The 20,638-nt window shown below is 47.9% G+C and overlaps 1 protein-coding gene across 5 annotated transcripts in view; it reads left to right on the top strand.

The window, feature by feature from the left end:
• Positions 1–20,638, top strand: part of DENND2A (DENN domain containing 2A) — a 122,359-nt gene that overhangs the window by 63,797 nt on the left and 37,924 nt on the right. For 4 of the 5 annotated variants that reach the window (XM_082472872.1, XM_082472876.1, XM_082472873.1 and 1 more), the window contains 6 exons: positions 217–404; positions 4,887–4,996; positions 5,926–5,995; positions 7,097–7,174; positions 10,815–10,955; positions 12,323–12,471. In XM_082472872.1, coding sequence (XP_082328998.1) covers positions 217–404; positions 4,887–4,996; positions 5,926–5,995; positions 7,097–7,174; positions 10,815–10,955; positions 12,323–12,471 — 736 coding nt within the window. The remainder of the gene's footprint in view (positions 1–216; positions 405–4,886; positions 4,997–5,925; positions 5,996–7,096; positions 7,175–10,814; positions 10,956–12,322; positions 12,472–20,638) is intronic. The other variant, XM_082472875.1, reaches the window with a different exon arrangement.

The following is a 20,638-nucleotide window of genomic DNA, read 5'->3' as shown; positions in this document are numbered from 1 at the left end:
AAGAGCTTTGTACTGATTTGTGAAATGCGGGCACACTCTTTTAGGATTAGAAGAAGTTCTTTGAGCTAGCAATTACACAACGTGTTGCAGCTCTTTGCAATTCCATATTGGGAGTGAGTCATTTTCAGGCGTTCTCTCCCTCCCTTCCTCCCTCCCTCTCTCTCCCTCTCTCTCCCTCTCTCTCTCTCTCTCTCTCTCTGTCTCCTCCCTCTCCAGCCCACAGCCAGCGCCTGGTCAATGTGAAGTCACGCCTGAAGCAGGCTCCAAGATACCCATCACTGGATCGGGAGCTCATCGAGTACCAGGAGAGGCAGCTCTTCGAGTACTTTGTGGTCGTGTCTTTGCACAAGAAGCAGGCCGGGGCTGCCTATGTGCCCGAACTCACCCAGCAGTTCCCTCTGAAGGTACAGGGTGGGCCAGGCCTCTGTGGCCTGCCAGGGACTGCAGCATTCTTGACAAAATCTTACTGGGACTCACGGTTTCAGGGAGGTACAGGAGCCCAAGGAACATTCAGTGTCTAGAATTTCAAAAATGGGTCCTAATTAAGGTATATCAAATGAAAAAAACTGCTGCTGGAGAATTTGGGAGGTCCGAGGAGGTGTGAGAGTCAAGACTCAAAGCAGGGACAGAAATGCTTACCCCCTTCCTGTGGTCACTGTGCTGACTGTACTATCGTCTTCATCCTCCCCGTCTCCTTATCCAGCCACGTCTCTTCCCAGCCTGTCCTAGAAGCTTCTTTCCATCAACCGCACGACTCTCCCTAAGGAGTGTCATGTTTGTGTCCATGCTACACACCCCTACGTGCCCTGTGTGCCTCCGTATGTGCGTATGCACGAGAATCCTGTTCTGTTCTCACATGGGTCATGGCTATGTGGATGTGGCTTTACCATATATTAAATCATGGCTCCTAAAATGAAACGGCGCTCAATAAAGCCGAAAATGACATGGCCTAGAATATATAAATTATTCTTAGCCTTTGACATCAGTAATAAAGAGCTTCCACCACATCTAATTCAGTTCAGCCAGAATTTACTGAGACCCTTTTACATTCCAGCTGTTTTCTGCTTGGCCCCAGGGCATTACAAAGATGAGCAAAATGCGTTTCCTGTCCTCAGGGAGCTTACACTCTGATAAGAGGGCATGAGATAAGCCCACGAGGACTCACGAGGTACAATGTGACAGTCTCTGTACAATTCATACAGTGCAGGTGCTCAGAGACAGGACCAGGGGAGGGCGCTCATGTCCTAGTCCCATCAGGGCCTCCCTTTGCTGCCACCACCCAAGCATAATCCCAGCATCTACCAAGACCTAGGTTCCAGCCGTCCCTCTCCTCCTTTCTCGGGCCAGCCTTCCTTCTGTCCTGCACACTGGGTTCCAGCACAGCAGTCAAGTGCTCTGCTTGGAGTTTAGGATGGAAATGTGTATAACTGAAATAAACCACAGGCACCAGCCCTCCACACCGGCACTTATTCCGCTTCCTCTATCTGAGGTCCAGGGATGATCCTCTGAAAACCCCAGTGCTATGGGTGTGCCCATATTTAGTTGAGAACCACACTTGCACCAACGCATGAAGGACTGTCCTATTATTTTATTTACTTCCTTTGGGGCGCAGCACAATGTTATACATATAGCAATACTTAACCAGTGTTCCAGGAATAAAAGCGTTAATTTGTGAATGAATTAATGAATCAACCTAACTATTGAATACTTGAGTTTCCAACATGGAATCTCCAGACTCCTAGACATCACATTAAAACTTGTTTTGAGTGGAAAGTTGCATAGTCACTGTTGAAAGGGGGACTAATCCAGAAATGTATAAAGAAAAAAGTCATCTCTAATCCCACAGAGATCATCACTGTTAGCATTTTATTGTGTTTTCTTTCAGTCTTTTCTCATAGTATAATTTTCTTACAAAACTGAGATCATACATTGTGTAATTTCCGTTCCATGTTTTATAAACCTGTCATCGTTTATAAACATATTTAATACAAATTCTAAAACATCATTTTTGAAATTACATAATGCTGCATTATGTGGGTATACCCTAATCTATTTTTTTTTTTAATAAATTTATTATTTATTTTTGGTTGCATTGGGTCTTCGTTGCTGCGCGCAGGCTTTCTCTAGTTGCGGCAAGCGGGGGCTACTCTTTGTTGCAGTGCGCGGGCTTCTCATTGCAGTGGCTTCTCTTGTTGCGGAGCACGGGCTGTAGGCGTGCGGGCTCAGTAGTTGTGGCTCACGGGCTCTAGAGCTCAGTCTCAGTAGTTGTGGCGCACGGGCTTAGTTGCTCCGCGGCATGTGGGATCTTCCCAGACCAGGGCTCGAACCCGTGTTCCCTGCATTGGCAGGCGGATTCTTAACCACTGTGCCACCAGGGAAGCCCCTACCCTAATCTATTAAACCACTGTCTTTCTGTTGGAAATGTATCTTGCTGCCAGTATTTCTTTAGATATGTATTTTTAATGTTACGCTGATCATTCTTTATATGCATGTTTGCATGCCAGGCTACTTTATATCTCCTTTCCTTCACTTGCTCCCTCTGTCAGAAGGCCCCTTTTCTCCTTCTGCCTCCTCATTTTTAACACTTTTTCATGAGTTTTATCCTCCACCCCTATAGCCACTTTAATCAAGGTTTACACTCCATATTTGCACACTAGAGATCATGCCTGCCGTATTCCATTAAAATGCTTGATATCTTGCAGTTATCTTTATGACAACTCATGGAGGTCAGGCTGTTTTCCAGCCATCTGTGATTGGTTGTATTTGTAAGAGAGATCTCTGTGTGCCACTTCCTATAAATGTGCTCCTGTGCATGTAAGAGCGTGTATGTGCACATACGGGTTGATAACTCATACATTGATGACAGTGTGTGTAAGCACATGTGTATATACACATATTTATGGGTATCGTGCATGTGGTCTGAGGGTGGGTGCATCCAAATGGGGACTGGGCCACGTTGAAAAGCGCTAGAACTCATTTCCCTACAAGGCCTACGCTTCAGTTCTCTAATGCTGTTTCCACTGTGGAGAAATGTCATTGTTCCTTCCTTTTGTATTATTTATAGTTTGGGGTCCTTCACTCTGTGATGATTAATGACCCCTTCCAACAACTACACCCAGCTGGTATTTGCTTCTCTGCAAGACTGTCCAAGGGTAATCAAAAATTATTGCTTTGGCAACAGTCTGAGCTAGTGAATTATCAACTCAAAGACTGTTCCAGGACCATTTGGAATCCTCTGAGTCGTGGATAGAAGAGAGAACAATTATACAGAAAAGAAAGAGTGACATTTATTCTGAAGAAGAAAAACTAAAGGACAATTAATGACTGGCTTTCAGTCTACATATGGTGACTGTGTTTCACTCATTGATAGTTGTCTCAACCATTAATAGTGGTAGCAGCTTTAGTTAAATTTGATCTAGCCTAAGGGGAATCATACTAGAAGTGAGTTTTCAAATTGAAAGCCATCAGCCCAGTGCTCTATTCCTTTGGATGCTCCCTTCAGAGACCTCTTTTCTCTGACGTTTCATGGCCTTGGGGAGGCTTGTAGATCCTCTGTGAAGGAGTCAAAGGTTCTGTTGGCCTGCAGATGTCAGAAACTCTCTGCCAGCCTGGTTTAAGGTGGAGACCAATGGCAAACTATGAAAAACAAAATAAGAAATTATGGAAAATATTATAGTAAGAATTTAGGTTAGACATTACAATTTCATAACTTTAGAAATTCATACTCCACTCACTTCAAATATCTGATATTTCAAATGACTGAAGATAATTTTAGCATAATTTATTTTTCTTTAACTGTTTATAAAGGAAATTTAACAAGTGTAAACCTATCATCAACAACACAACAAAAGCCAACAATTCTTCCCAACACGTTAGAAGTACCAATTTATAAGCTAACTGTGCTAATTATAAACTATGCCTTTCTGTATCCCAAACTTATACCTAGAGTGCCTTTGTTTTTCAATTGAGACAAAAAACCACACATAACATAAAATTCACCGTCCCAGCATCTCCAGGTGTACAGTACAGTATGGTTAATTACATGTGCATTGCTGTCCAACAGATTCCCCAGAATGGGGTGCTTTTTTTTAGCACAGATTACCTGTTCAGACACAGAACAAGCAGACTCATGGCTTTAAATATCATCTCTAAATCACACTTTATTGATTCATTCCGTTTTGAAATGAGATGATATTCATCCAGTCTGTTATATGTCAGATAAATCAGAGAGAGAAAGAAAGACAGACAGACTAGAGATTAAGATCATTTTGATTCTTTACTAGATTCCATACTAGCTGTGTGATCATGGACAAATCACTTAACTTCCCGGGGCTTATTTTCTTATCTCTAAAATAAGAAGGTCAAGCCGGATGATGTCTAGTTTTCCTTTAGTTCTGACATTCAAAGACTTCCTGAAATGAGTTAAATTTCACCATATAATATAATTTAGCTGGATGTAGTCACTAAAAAGTGTCATAAAACATCTTTGCCTAGATCAAGGACGGGTGCATTTGCCTGGGCCCAGAGGTCAGAAGACTGGATTTGAGGCTCTGCCTTGCAGATTCATGAGTCTCTGATTTGGAAGGGATTGCTATGACAGCGTTTCCTTATTGATTAAAATACTTGCATTCCAGAATGTTCTGCATAGAGAACATTTCTCTAAAGCACACTTTTTTTTCTCCTCACTTCCCCCATAAGATTATAGTTGGAACTGCCCTGGAGACAAAAAGCCCCAAGCAGACTGAGCTGCAAACCCTCCTCAAGGTGGAGATTAAGGTGGCAGTCATGACTTCAGGAAGGTGGGAGATGTGCTCTTGCCAAGCATCTGCCTCACTCTCCAGTGCTGCGGTTTATTCTCCCATCTTCTCTCGCCCTTCTCCCTGCAGTTGGAAAGGTCTTTCAAGTTCATGAGAGAAGCTGAGGACCAGCTGAAGGCTATCCCCCAATTCTGTTTCCCTGACGCCAAGGACTGGACTCCTGTCCAGCAGTTTACCAGGTATGAGCTGGCATCCCCCTCCCCTCCTGCAGAGACTAAAGCAAGAACTAGAGGGGGTCATAGATGGTAGACCCCATAAGTCGGTCCTACTGTTAAGTGATCCTGGTGGGCCCGAGTGTAGCAATTTCCTCCACAGGTGTTTTTAAAACTTGCCTGAAGACAAGCATCACCTTGCTAAGTATGCAGATTCCCAGACCTCCCGCTCCACCTGGGAATATGTTTCACAAGCTGACATGATGGGCAATAAGGTAATTCATAGCCTAGGAAAACATTGCCCGTCACTAATACTTGTCCAGTGCTCTGGAAACATTTCTTCAGTAGCCCATCCAGCTGTTACTCGGATTGTGATAAGTTTACATTTCTGCTTTAACCCATGTTGTTGGAGACCAATATTTTTTTATCAGATGTTTCAGTAGCTGACCAAACTCAGGAGGCTCCAAATCCTAAGTGTTTGAGGGATACTAAGTTCCTTGAAGTTGGCCCAGCAATCTTTGGGGATGGTCCAGGCCTCGGGCTGGCCTGCACAGACGGTGCCTAGGAGAGCCGCTCAAGGGGCAGTTCCGAGCGGGGCACAGAAGTGTCCTACTCTTCCACTGCCCCCTCGCTGAGGCACGTCCCTAGATCAGCAGATGCCACCTCACTCCCGGACTCAGATAATGACTGCTGTGTGCATGCAATGGGATGGCCCAGGTGATAGGATTATATGAGGGCTCAGGGTGAAAAGAAAATTCCTCGCTTCCTCTCAGGATGCAGTGACACTTTAGATCTCCCTGTCCCTGACACAGACTCCAAAGCTGTAGGTGACCGGAGCCCCAGCCCAGAGATGGACAAGCCAGACAGCCTCCTCCAGAATGTCCCCTGGTTGCTCAACGCGACGTGACTTTGGTTTGGTTTTGCTTTGTAACGCACTTTCGTTTTCCCAACCACAGTGAAACATTCTCGTTTGTCTTAACTGGAGAAGATGGGAGCAGGAGGTTCGGTTACTGCCGAAGACTGCTGGTCAGTACGTCCTGCTCTCAGGCAGCAAGAGCTCTGTGCGGAGCCGGCACTGGCTTCCTGAGGTCTCATTCACCACGTGCCACACGAGAAGGGGCAGGAGGTGTAGCAAGTTCACCGGGGCAGTTAAAAACAGGGAGGAATATTTGGGGGTCCACGTGAGTCTTACTGGTAGATGGGAACACTGTCTGTCTCCTTTGGAAAGAAAATACTTTCTCCATTGTTTTCCCTGCCAAATAAATGACCTTTCTCTCCTCACGCCAAATGTCCTTTCTAATAAAGTGTGCTAAACAGACTTTGAGAGCTTACAGAGAACATTCATAATAGTTGTTAGGGCAGAAGAAGGATGGCTTTATTGTTTATGACGCAAATAATTTAAGTGTCTCCTTCAGAACATTAACCTTTAAAAGTCAGAAATTTATTTCAATGAAATGATTATGCCAAAACATTTAAGAACGGGTCTTTTTGAGGCCGATTTTGGGGACAATCTTCTGTAGTGGCAAATCATTTTCCACCGAGAGTATATTTTAGTCTTTTTATAAATAGGCTAATATAGTCAAGAATAATGCATGGCACATAGTGGCTGTTTAGTAATTAGTGAATAAAAAGTATGGATAATAGTTGAAAAAGTTAAGTGGGATAATAAATTTTGCTGATATAATTACTTTAGAGTTTAAGTGTTGAGATTGTTTTCCTTTTTTGTTTTGAAAATTAAAAGTCAGTTTCCAAAAAGGATTTTCAGAAATGATTTCTCATTTGGAATTATTATAATAATGATAAAGAATAAATAATTTCCTTGAGAGGAATTACAGTGATATGGGTAAACAAGTTAAGATTCCTTATTTTATGGTTCTGTAGGCCATATTGAGCACCTGCTATGTGCACAGCACTCTTGATTTGGTCCCTTTGGGAGAATTAAAAAATATGTCTACGTAACCAGAAGTGCTTTCACCTATAAGACGGGGTATTGGTAACTGCTTACCTCACTGATTTTCAAAAGCTATGGTGTATGGAAACAATAGGCACCATGTTAAAAACATTTGGGGTCTTTCCTCCCCTGAGATTGGTAACACTCATGATTTCCTTGTGTTTCACTCCAAAAAGCCTGGTGGCAAAGGAAAGCGTCTCCCTGAAGTTTATTGCATCGTGAGCCGCCTGGGATGCTTCAGCCTCTTTTCGAAGGTGAGGACTTGGGCCTCAGAAAAGGGAGGGAGGGAATGCAGGGCAGGGCCCAGGAGGACACAGGAGACACCCTAACTCCCGTGACTTTTATCCTCTTATTCCCCCACCCGTTTTCCTTCCCACTTCTTCCTCCTCCCTTCCTTGAGCCTCATCTATTCTCTAATCTTTGGGACAGGAAATGAGTTGATGAAGGTTGTGGCCCAGAAAATGGGGGAGGGGAGAAGGTCAAAGTCATTGCAGTTGAGGATGGGAGGGACAGAGGATCTCCCCAGAATGTTCCATACGTTTTACTTTCCTTCTCTTAAGCATTATCTTTTGTCACATTATGTGTTGTATATATGTGTCGTGTGTGTATATCTCTTGTGTGTGTGCAAGATTTGTTATTGCAAGACTGCTCTATCAAAATCTTAGTATAATTTGGTCCTTCATTTTGGAAAATGAGCCAATATATCAAGACATAGGAATTGCCGTGGTGAATTGGCTCACCCACCCCAGTATTCCAGAATGGCGTGTAGGAGATAATTACTGTGCTATATGATGCCAATCTCAAAAGTTAGGTATAATTCAACATTTTTTTCCTGTGTTAACCAGATGTGAATATATAATCCATAAATTTTTTTTTTGGCCACACCACAGAGCATGCAGATCTTAGTTCCCCAACCAGGGATCGAACCCATGCCCCCTGCAGTGGAAGCCTGGAGTCTTAACCACTGGACCTCCAGGGAAGTCCCTCCATAAATTTTTTTTAAATCCTTCTTGAGCACGTATTTCAGTCTGAGCTTTCTTTTAGAGAACTGAAGTCCTACATCTGCTGTCCACGGATGTAAGCAGCACTCCCTAAAAGCATTCCGAAACAAAAGTCTCCCTCCTGCCCACCCTCCTCCTGAACTCAGAGGAAGCCTGAATTATACTGATGTAGTGTGACCTCTTGCCACGGTAGAACTTGTATGCAAGTCTGAGGTAATTAATGTTATCAGTGTAATCTGAGTCATGGTCTTACCTCCACTCCACGTGAAGTGGTAGTCATTGTACATTAAAGTCAGTCATTTACAAGCTGTAGCACAGATATGCACTGCTGCTGATGCCAGTCTTCAACATGGGTTTGTTTAAACATGGAAATAAGGCTGTAGGTCATAGCCCTTGTTGTAAGAATGCTTATGAATCTAGGAGTAAACAGCTGATGTGAGGTAGCCCAGCACCCAGTGGCAGCTTTGGAGTTCACGTAAGCTGCATTGCTGTGTCATGGGCAGGGGGTGCAGAGCCAGTAAACATCCTCACATACTCGTGTGATGCACAGTCCTGCATTTTCACGTCAGTTTTGTGACAGCATATTTTTTAAGACTGTAGTATGAAGACTTGCCAAAGATCACACAGCAAATATTCAGCATAGAACCATAGACAGAGCTTTGGCTAAATGATTCCAAGATCTCAAGCTACTTCTAGGTGAGGGACAAGGATAAGTAAAATGGCAAATTGTCCCTTAGTACAGAAAGCGGAATCATGGATAAGAACAGCTCTCAGAATCTCTGAAGAAAGGCAGAGTGTTGCTACAATAATGCTATGTAACAAACCACCGTGGCGTAAAGCAGCCATCGTTTACTCTCACAGAGGGGCAGGCCGCTGGGGTTCGGCTCTGCCGGTCTCCACGGGCTCCCTCATGTGCTGCTAGTAGGCTGGGGGTTGGCTGATCTAGGCTGGCTGGGCTGTGCTTAAGGCTGCAAGTCTGGGTGCGGGTCTGGCTCACACATCTGTCACCTCCCTTACACAGTAAGCTGTCCCATGCGTGCTCTTCTCGCAGCTGTGGCAGGGGCACGAGAGGGCGAGCAGAAACACATAAGGCAGGCCTCCTAAGGCCTGGGCTTAGAACCGGCACACTGTCACTTCTGCCTCATTCTGCTGGCGTGGTCGTCCTCAACCTTTTTTTCATTATTGATCCCCTCAGCAGCCTTTTTAGATATTTTTTCTCAATTGCCTCCCCTCCCCATGAAATTATTTTTAATTTTTTGTCTTTTTATTGTGCTAAAATATACATAACATAAAATTTACCATTTTAGCCATTGTTAAGTGCACAATTGATTGGCATTATGTTTATTCACATTGCTGTGCAGCCGTCACCACCGTCCATGTCCAGAACTTTTTCATCTCCTCAAACTAAAACTTAGTACCCATTAAACACTAACTCTCTGTTCCCTCCTCCCCCAGCCCCTGGCAACCACCACTCTACTCTACTTTCTGTCTCTTTTATGAATTCGACTCTAGGATCTCATGTAAGTGGAATTATACATTATTTGTCCCTTTGTGTCTGGCTTATTTCACTTAGCACAGTGTTTTCAAGGTTCATCCATGTTGTAGCACGTATCAGTATTTTATTCCTTCTTATGGCTGAATAATAATATTCCACTATATGAATATCACATTTTGTTTATCATTCATCAGTTGATGGACATTTAGGTTATTTCCATTTTTTGACTACTATGAATAATGCTCTATGAACATTCATGTACAAGTTTTCATATGAACATGTTCTCATTTCTCTTTGTTAAATACCTAGGAGTGGAATTGCTGGGTCATATAGTAACTCTATGTTTAACTTTTTGAGGAGCTGCCAGACTGTTTTCAAAAGAAAAACTTCACTAGTTTACATTCCCGCCAGCAGTGTGTGAGGGTCTCAATTTCTCCACTTCCTCACCAATACCTGTTACCTGTGTTTTATTTCAGCCATCTTAATGGGTATGAAGTGGTATCTCATTGGTTTTGGTTTGTGTTGCCCTAATGGCTACCCCCCAGAGAAACTTTTTTTAATTTATTTGATTTATTTAATTAATTAATTTATTTATATGGCTGCATTGGGTCTTCGTTGCTGTGCATGGGCTTTCTCTAGTTGTGGCGAACGGGGGCTACTCTTCATTGCAGTGCGCGGGCTTCTCATTGCGGTGGCTTCTCTAGTTACGGAGCACGGGCTCTAGGCACACGGGCTTCAGTAGTTGTGGCACGCGGGCTCAGTAGTTGTGGCTCGTGGGCTCTAGAGCGCAGGCTCAGTAGCTGTGGTGCAGGGGCTTAGTTGCTCCGCGACATGTGGGATCTTCCCGGAGCAGGGTTCAAACCCGTGTCCCCTGCATTGGCAGGCAGATTCTTAACCACTGTGCCACCAGGGAAGTCCCCCCCCACAGAGAAATTTTAATTCCATAGATATATCGCATATCTGTTTATGTACTATGGCACCTTAGAAGGCTATAAACCCTCACAATATCTAAGTTTTTCACCACCAACCCCCAAACCAATTTTTACCTCTTTGGGGGTGCTATTCTTCCCACTGAGAATGCATACATCAATCCAGTAAGTCACAGTGGCCATACCCGTGTGACAAATAGGACAGTTTTCAAAGTCAAGGGGGCAAGAAACTATACTTCACCCCTTTAGTGGGAGAAATTACAGAGTCACGTGGAAAAAGAGTGGCTGCATAGAGGAGAGAATTGGGGCCCTAACACACAAGGTGAAAGAGACTTTGTTTGGCCTGATGAGGACAACGGGCTTCCCCACAATTCCTCAGCCTCTGTGGCAGGCCCACTTCATCTGGAACAGAGCTACACCTTGGTGACCTGACTTCAGGATAGCTGAGCTGCTTTTCTGCCCCTTGCAGATCTTGGATGAGGTGGAAAAACGACGAGGCATCTCTCCCGCCCTGGTCCAGCCTCTCATGAGGAGCGTCATGGAAGCCCCTTTCCCAGCCCTGGGCAAAACCATTGTTGTCAAGAACTTCTTGCCAGGATCAGGAACTGAGGTAAGCCATCAGAGTCCTTTCCTGTCCTGGGAGGAGTAGCCCAGAGAGTGGCCAAGTCCTAGTGGTCCCAGGGGCTGGCTTTCAGTGGGCTGTCACATTCAGTGATGTCCCCTTGCTCCTCAGCCTGGCCCAGATCACCCACCTCTAAGAGTAACATAAATTCCACCCTAAGTCCAGTCCGTCCAGCCCAGGATTCTGGCTCAGAACTATGCCAGGGCAGTGAACATCTTTAGCTTCTCTTATTAGCCTACTACCTTCATAAATCATATTTGAACCTATTTAGGTTTTTGGTCTGCATCACCGCTACCACTTGATAGTGTAAAGCAGATTCTTTTCAGGGAAGATAAGCTCAGGTACTACCTTTTATTCATCCTAGACTTTGAAGCATGTCCCTTTCCTTGGCTGGGCTGGAAAAGGGCTTGTTTTCATCCTTCCCATTCCCTATGTGTGACTCTGTGGATATCAGAGGGCAGATCCCATTCAGTCTTGAGTCTCCAGTTCTAAAGACCCTCGGAAGAGCAGGTCCCCTCTGGGGACCGGGGAAGGATGAGGATGTGTCTGGGATATTCTGGAACAACCCAACTTCCCAGCACAGAGAGGAGCAGTCTCCCTGTTGCTGGAGAATCCTAAACCACCCCTACAGACGCAGATGGCTTGGCCATGGGGGTGTCAACCTTAGTGAGCCCCACTGTCTGGGCAGCACCGGGCAGGTGCCGTGCTGAGAGTAGAAGCCAGTCTCTGCTCACCAAGAAGGAGTCAGCTATTTAAAAAGAAAAACCTGCACATGAGTAATGACTTGAACTCAGGAACATTTCAACAAGTATGGAGTGAGAAGATACGCACACTAAGCATACAAGCCCAAAGAGCCATCATTGGGAAGGGGCTGGAATGGGGTTGAGTTCATTATGAATCACCTTCTAGAGGAGGTGAGTCTTGAAAGAGGTGCTCGGATCTGCTGGTCCTTCTGCGTGAGCCTGTGATTCCCATGTGAGACAGAGACGCTTTGCTGTGGGACTGTGAGGGACAGGACCTCAACAGTCATAGAACTCCCTGTGTGGGCTCCAGATATGTTATGGACAAGGAGGGTCTCCAGCCATCCTGGGCCGAGGGCCTCTTGTTCTGCAGTCCTGTCTCCCCGCCTCCGTCCAAACTGTCCTCACACGCAGCTGTGAGACTGAGTCCCTACCAAACACACCTCCTTCCCCAATCTCCTGCGATCTCTCTTTTCCCAGTCCCTTTTGTTTTCCTTTTTTCTCTTTCCCTTTTCCACTGGCAGTGGGCCACCCCTGCTGCAGATCGCAGAGCCCCAGGTCTGCACTGCGTGTTAGAGGCCTGGCCCCCCTCATGCTGTTCCTGTTCCCCGGCAGGTGATTGAACTGTGCCGCCCTCTGGACTCCCGGCTCGAACACGTGGACTTTGAGTCTCTCTTTTCCTGTCTCAGCGTCCGACACCTGCTCTGTGTTTTTGCCTCCCTGCTTCTGGAAAGGAGGGTCATCTTCATCGCAGACAAACTCAGGTACCACCCGTGGCTACTCCCGCTAAGGTGTTTGAGCGGCAGGCGTCTCACACTGTCTGGAATCTGTAGGGTGGGGACTGCCTGGGATTGCAGAGGCAGATCCTCTGAAGAAGGGGTGTGAGTCAGTGGGCAACTAAGGCTGGAGGTTTGTGAGGCACACCAGTTGTGTAAAGTGAGGTGAGCCCACACTTCTGTGCACTACTTTTCTGGTACTTGGTCTACTTTTCACTCATTCTGCTTTGTGCTGGGCACCCTTCCATGTGCTAAGGAAAGAGGCATAAGAGACACAGAGCTGTCCTCAAAGAGGCCTCAGTCCAGGGGGGGAGTGGAGAAGTAAACAGACCACCCAGCAGCATGTCGTAAAGGCTGACTAGAGGCAGAGCATCTGGAGAGCGAGGAGGGTGCGCATTCCCAGAGGAGGCGAGTTCCCTGTGTCTTAAGGTGAAGAGCAAGTAGAAAGCACATTCCGGGCAAAAGGAGCTGTCTGTACAAAGGCAGGGAGACGGGAGGCCAAGAGCATCGCCTTCAGGAACTTGCAAAGCAGCTCAGTGTAGCTGCGCAGAGAGGAAAGCCCAGAGGAAAGCCAGGAACTGGCAGAGATGGGCAAGGCCCGTTTCATGGAGGGCTGCAGGGCCATATGGTGGAAAGCAGAGACAGAGCCTAAGGCATCCCTTCCTCTCAGTACTAACGTAAATCACACACACAGACTCACTGCCCAGTAGGATGAACCCACATCCTCGTGGTCACATTCAGTGATTTGCAAAGCCCAGGCCACAAATCAAAGAAGATCCTGAAAGAGATGCAGGTAGGGATTTGGGTTAATTCTGAACTTTGAAAAAGAAAAAAAAAAAAATTCCTGGCATTTTCATCATTTCAAAATACCGAATCAGAGCCTTCCTCGCTTTGGAGCTGAGGACATAGTTGCACAAGTGGTGGCTGCAATTACAGGAAGGGCTGAGATATGGGGCCCAGCTAGAGACGGGCCAACCGACCAGGAGAGGCAGGGAGGCCAGCTGAGAGTCCATCTGGAAGGAAGAAATGCCAAAACACGAAAATTGGAGAACTGTGGTTTGGAGAGGAAATACGACTCTCGACTCTAGAAAACAAAAGGGAGGAAGAAGAAAAGGGAAAGAAGGACGGAAAGGACAAAGTGTATGAATGTGGGGTCCATCAGGAGGCGTGGTGGGAAATGGAATCCAGCCCTCTCTCCGCCGCAGCCCATCTGGTCACCTTGATGATGCTACTCCTTGGAAGGCAGCCACTTGGCTACCCCCAGGCTGCTCCCACCCTGCCTTTGAGCCAGCTATTCACTTTTAATGTCATAGCTATTGTACTCCCTGTGTACTTTTGTCAGCTCAGGAAGCAGGCCCTGCCTATAGCCTGCAGCTGGTGCTGCGCGCCAGGCAGCTCTCCAAGCTCCCTGGGCACTGGGGACTTTGGACCAGAGAGTTCTCCGGGTTAGGGCCCTGGAAGCTAAGGATGAGAAATAACCCTTCCGTGACCAGGATGGGATTTCACCGGCACTCACTCGAGTAACTGTCTGTATTCTCTGGAAGCCCTACCATCCCCGACTCCCCCACCATCTTTAGTTGTAGAATTCTCAGGCTTTCCTTTGGGGGAGGGGAAAATGATGGATCTCAGAAAGACCTAGGCAAGGAGTAGAAGGCCCACCAAGGAGTGGAGATGGGGCAAACAGCCCCTTGAGGCGCTTGCTTCTGGTTTAAAGATGTTAGGCTCGGGAAGGGTCCAGCCTGAGAAAATGTCTGAGAAGGTGGGCGTGACTCGAGAGGAGCGGCCACCAGGGCCTGTGGCCCCCCGCCCTAACCCAGGCTTTCCTCAGGGGGAAGGAGAATAGAAAGTATCATCTGTCTTTCTCATGAAGGTACAATGAAAGAGAAGCTGGGAACAGAAAGGGAGGGGAGCCTCATCAAAGACCAGTGCATCCCTGCAGGGCAGCAGAGGGCATGTGTCAGAGGCTCAGGGCACCAGGACACCGGGAAGTACTTAGGACACAGATGTCTGGGAAGGGACTTGGCCACCTCTACCTTGTCGCTGGACAGATTTCTGGGTTGACCGGTTGAACTCTGGGCATTCCCTCACACGGAGCTGCTGTAATGAGAGACAATGGACGGTGAAGGGACCCCATCCCTGAGAATGGAGCCTGCCCTGCCCTGGGTCTTGGTCGGTCCTCCCAGCCCCCTCCCCTCCTGCTCTGGCAGGAGACAAGTCACCGCGGTGTTCTGATTAGAGGGACTTGGGAGTTTCTCTCGTCACCCCACCTGCCATGGTGCCTGGCACTCTGCCCTGAGAGATTTAGTCTCTTCAAGCAGCAAACACCCACGAGAGCGTAAAGTGCCAGCTGTAGCTGCTGCACGCCGTTCTCGCCATAGGGCCCTTACTGCCCACTGGCTGTTTTCTTTTGCAGCAGCTGCCAGACGTGGGGCACTGAGGAGACGGGGTTTTTGTAGGGGAGGAGGCGGGGGCAGGGACATGGGTAACTTTGGCTCCTTCTTTGGGTCCGGAGCCAGGCCATGGTGCACTAATTAGTGTGTGCCTGTGCATGCATGTGCATATAAAATACCTGGATTACATCTTTAGACCCTTTACAACATTCAGACGTGCACGTCCATCTGTCATCACACAAGAGGGGTCTTCCCGGATAGGGAGGAGGCCTGAACACCCTCAGCTGTTGGCCCCGGGTCTCCTCATTTAGGAAACAAGGGCTTGTCTGTGACCGGCCCCTCGGAGCTCTGACTTGCTAGGGCTTCGGTGTCTCGTGGGCTCCTGTGTCTCATGGTCCCCAGAAGCAGCCCACGATTGTCCTGTTACAAATGGCTCAGAGTGTTCTCTCTCTTGCCCAATAAATTATCTTTCCACCCAACACTTGTTCCATGTGGACCTGAAGAGGTGGGGAAATAAAGAAAGGAAGGCCCTGAGAGCTCTGAGGCAGGAAGAGAAGGAAACCCAGCATGAGCGAACCTGATGAGAATAACAACAGCGCAACCGTGAGAGCAGGGAACGCCGGAAGCCGCCCTGGGCCAGGCTCCTCTAAGGGTTTGGCCTGTATTCTCTCAGGCTCTTGACAACTCAGTCAGTTAGGTTCTATGAGTAGGAAGCTAAAAAGCACACGGAGGTTAAGTCGCTTTGCTCAAGGGAGGGGTCAGTGGGAGAGCCGGCCTTCAGACAAGGTCAGCTGGCTCCAGGGAAAGGGAGGAGGCCGAGCAGGCCGCCATGGTCTGGGGGTGGGGGGAGGTAGTGTCTGTGAGGCTGTCCGTCTACAGTCTTTTTAAAAACATGCCATTAGGACCCCCTTGGTGCTTGGCAATCAGGCCAGAATTGTCTCCTGAAGACGCTTAGACACCTGTGCTTCTCTCCCCAGGGCCCACCCCCCCTTACCGCCTTCAGTCTTCCAGCCAGGACCCCAGTGAGGCATGTGGACTGGGTGACCTCCGGAGTCTCTCCCAGCTAGGACATGCTCTGACTCTGCGGCCAGGGTGCCCCAGGCCTCCAGGCACTGCGCTCCTTGGTGTCTGCCCTCCCAGCGATCTTACTCCAGGACTTACTAAGGTCCGCCCACCCCAATTCCTGACCCAGGACTCATCCCCCTCAGGCATCCTGTGATTTCCAAAGTGCCCCAGGGGGGACTTCCCTGGTGGTCCAGTGGTTAAGACTCCGCACTCCCAAGGCAGGGGGCCCGGGTTCGATCCCTGGTCAGGGCACTAGATCCCGCATGCATGCCACAACTAAAGATCCCACGTGCCGCAACTAAGAGCCCACATGCCGCAACTAAAGATCCGACATGCCACAACTAAGACCCTGCACAGCCAAATAAATAAATAAATATTTTTAAAAACCAAAAAACAAGGGGCTTCCCTGGTGGCACAGTGGTTAAGAATCTGCCTGCCAATGCAGGGGACACGGGTTCGAGCCCTGATCCGGGAAGATCCCACATGCCGCAGAGCAACTAAGCCCGTGCGCCACAACTACTGAGCCTGCGCTCTAGAGCCCGTGAGCCACAACTACTGAGCCCACGTGCCACAATTACTGAGCCTGCGCTCTAGAGCCTGTGCTCCACAGCAAGAGAAGCCACCGCAATAAGAAGCCCACGCACCACAATGAAGAGTAGCCCCCGCTCTCCACAGCTAGAGAAAGCCCGCTTGCAGCAATGAAGACCCAACGCAGCCAAAAATAAATAAATAAATTTTTAAAAAGTGCCCCAGGGGACAACCACGTCATCTACCCAGCTGTGAAGTGGGGGAGTAGACTGTGTAATTCCTGTGGGACCCCTCTAGCTCAAATGCTCTGGAATTCTATGAAGGCGCTACTGAGGGAAAGTCAGCCCTATAACCAGACATCTGCCCCTCCCCACCCTCACGGAGGCCCACTCCTCTCCCAGGGGATCTGGTTCAGTAGAAACCATCTAGATAGCGTTTCCCTTAGAGGGATTCTAATCGTGGGCACTTCAGGGCGGTGAGATGCTGAGGTAGCTCACTGTGAGAGCTCCGCTATGGCCCTCTTCACCTTATGTGGGTTAGAGATAAATACACACCGTGCTGTGGATCCGCTCTCACGGGATTCCCAGGCCTCTGCTCTAGCCTGTGCTCAGCAGCTGGGGGTACCCTCTGCACCTGCTCTTGCAGTTTTAACTGCCTTCTTCTGAGGGGGCCTCTCTGACCCTCAGATGTGCCCCCTCCCCTAACAGGGAGCGCGCACAGGAAGTCTGGCTCACCTGGGAGGGAGGGACCTCGCTAATGATCGAAGCACAGAAACGCCGCCAAAAAGCATGGTGGGTGTGACGTCGCTGAGGGAGAAAGCCAGAACCCTCCTTCTCTCCTCCACTCCGCCTAAGGGTACTCCTCTGGGAGGCGTCGGCCTCCATCTAGTTCTGATTTACGGGAAAATAGCTAGAGGGGATTGAAGTGTTTTTCAGCCAGGCCATGACAAACAAGTAGCTGGCCGCAAGCTGTCTGACCTGGCAGAGTCTATTAAGAAAGCCTTCAGCCTAAGTTCAGCCGGTACTTTCATCCTCATCAGCTGACACTGCTCTCTACAGGCTGCACATGCACTGAGTTCCAGCCCTGCTTAGTGAGAAGCAGGCCTCTCCCGATTGCCGTCTGTAGCCCCAGTCTTCTTAAGACCACAGAGCAGGGCACGAGAACAGGGCATGCCGCAAACTCAGGGAGTGGCCCTGTGATATCGCGGGGCGGACGTTAGCCTGCTTCCGGCCTGTAGTCACCGCCACCAGCACCCTCCCCATCGCAGGACTCATCTGCTCAGCACCGCGGGTGCGTCTGCCCGCTGCAAGAGGGAAGAGCTGGGAGCCGTGGCAAACACCGTGTGAGTTACAGAAGGGTTTTAAGTTGAGCCAAAAATCTATCAAATTTAGAATAACATTTCTGCTCCGTTTCATCTCTAGGGTGGACACTGAGTGTTTCTTAAGGCTCTGTCAAGCCAAAGTTTAGCAGATGAAAAAGAAAGAATGTTGTTGTGATGGCTTGTTCTGTTGTCATAACAACCCAAATAAATATTTCCCTATACCCCTTTCTTCATTTCCCTGATGATAAACATTTTGTTTTTTAGTTTATTAATTTCAGTTCCCAAAGTTTTGGCCAAATCTACAGACTAGGCTGAATAATGAAGTCAGAGCTGCACGTAAACAATTTGTACAGAAGTTGTAGACAGGTTGAAGTTTGTTTGTTTTTAATTTATTTATTTATTTATTTATTTTCTGGCTGCATTGGGTCTTCGTTGCGGTGCGCAGGCTTCTCATTGCGGTGGCTTCTCTTTGTTGCGGAGCACAGGCTCTAGGCATGCGGGCTTCAGTAGTTGCAGCACACAGGCTCAGTAGTTGTGGTTCATGGGCTCTAGAGCGCAGACTCAGTAGTTGTGGCGCACGGGCTTAGTTGCTCCGCAGCATGTGGGATCTTCCCGGACCAGGGCTTGAACCCGTGTCCCCTGCATTGGCAGGCGGATTCTTAACCACTGCGCCACCGGAGAAGTCCCAGGATGAAGTTTTTAATAGTCAAGAAATTTACTTCTTATCTTTTTGTAGTGCGTTAAGACCAGAAGCCAAATGACAGACTTCTAGCTAATGATAAGTAGGATTAGGTGGTCAAATCTTGACAGATTTAGAGTTTGAACCTTGGCCTTGACATGGGATAACTAAACAAATAAGTCCATGTGTAGCTGTGTGCCGTCATCTTGTTGTGTGTTCATTTTTAATCAGTTTCTGTAAGCTTAAATGGGGTCCCCTGTCTTGTCTGGAATCAGTTGCACCAGCAATGTTTGCCATCTCAGAAAAAGGTTGGGTTTGTGGCATGCCCTCTCCAGGCAGGTGAGCTTGCCAAGGCCTACCCAAAAGTGTGAGTAGCTGCCATCTTGGTGGTCTGGCACCCAGAATACTACTTCGGAGGTCCTCAGAGTGGCTGACAGGGAGATACCTACATTTAATTCAGCAGAGTGCTATGAAAGATGCAATTTTAATAGCACAATGCCATCAGACTGATTACATATTAACTACCTATTTTTGCCTATAAACACCAAGAAGATAGCATTTGAAGCAACATTTAGACAGTAGCATAGCCACAAGTTGTCTTCTACTCCAAACCCATCACTGACAGAATCTTGGGCTGGAAGCGTACTCCAGTTCTTCCCTCAGATTCAGATCCCTCCCAGGCTGTGCTGGCTTTGTGTGTAGTCTTTTGGGGCCTTACTGCAGCAGTTTAAAAACTCTCCAACACTTGTATCCATTAGTTGCTCAGACTGAGGTGTCGCCATTGCTCTTCTGTCCTGTGTGTGCTAATGAGCTATAGAATTACCCTCTGATGACAGGCCTCGGTTCTTTTCAATGTCGCTGTTTCCAGCTCCTGGCTCCTATTTCCACTTCCTGGCTTTCTCTCTCTCTTTCTTTCTTTCCTTCTGTCTTTCTTTCCTTCTTTCTTCCTTCCTTCCTTCCTTTCTTTCCTTTCTCTTTCTTTCTTTCTTTCCTTCCTTCCTTCCTTCCTTTCTTCATTTCTTTCTTTCTTTCATTTTTTGGCTGCGTTGGGTCTTCATTGCTGCACACGGGCTTTCTCTAGTTGCAGCGAGCAGGGGCTACTCTTCACTGCGGTGCACGAGCTTCTCATTGCGGTGGCTTCTCTTGTTGCGGAGCACGGGCTCTAGGCGTGCGGGCTTCAGAAGTGGTGGCACATGGGCTCAGTAGTTGTGACTCGCGGGGTCTAGAGCAAAGGCTCAGTAGTTGTGGTGCACGGGCTTAGTTGCTCTGCAGCATGTGGGATCCTCCCCGACCAGGACTCGAACCTGTGTCCCCTGCATTGGCAGGTGGATTCCTAACCACTGCGCCACCAGGGAAGCCCTCTCTCTGTCTTATAGTTCATAGTTTGTAGATGTTAAAGCTGGAACGTCCACTTTCCTCATGTTAAAGATGAGGAAGCTAAAGCCTGGAGAAGGGCTTTACCTGAGATCACACAGAGAGCAGCAGACCCAGTTTTCTTGAGGCCCAGCCTGTGTTCTTTTTAACTCGGTGACACATTACTCCAGGGTTTGAAAGTATAGTAATGGAAATACGGCAGCCACCTCCTACTAAGTCTCACCGGGCCCCAGACTAGATCCGAGTTACCTTTCACTCACGTTCCTGGGATTGATGCACAGTAGGGGAAACGCTTTGCTTGGAATGCTAAAGGATGCTGATGGGCTCGTCCTTCAAATTCCTGGGGTCTATCCTACTCTGGAAACTCATCATTTAATTTCTGGTAGCATCTTAGAGAAAGCTCTGTGCTTGATTCTTACTGGTTGCTAGGTGAGTTGGGAGGCTGCCCAGCACAGTAACCCCAAGTAGGGCACAAGGGCTTTGTAGCAACCAGAACCATAGTGTCTTCTCCAGGAGAACTTACGCAGTCACAAGTGTATATGTCTCTGGACTGATGCTTCGACCCTCAGGAACCACCACAGAACTGCAAAGCATTCTGAGACATGACCCTTCTCCCCTGTGCCCATCTTTTAACCTTGTGTCCCAGCCAACCTCCCACTGGGGCATCTCCTCCCCCCCACCCCACCCCCCGCTTTTGTACAGATTGATCACAGCTGCGGGCCCTGGTGTTCCTGTCCATCACCCCCACTGTAATGCGAGCCAGCTTCCAGGGCTCTCTTCCTAGGACTTCCTTCAGAA

This window comes from Balaenoptera physalus (genome assembly GCF_965194825.1).
Source record: "Balaenoptera physalus genome assembly, chromosome: 8".
Taxonomy (NCBI): domain Eukaryota; kingdom Metazoa; phylum Chordata; class Mammalia; order Artiodactyla; family Balaenopteridae; genus Balaenoptera; species Balaenoptera physalus.
Note: the sequence above shows the minus strand (reverse complement) of the source record. Positions and strands in the feature narration are given on the sequence as shown.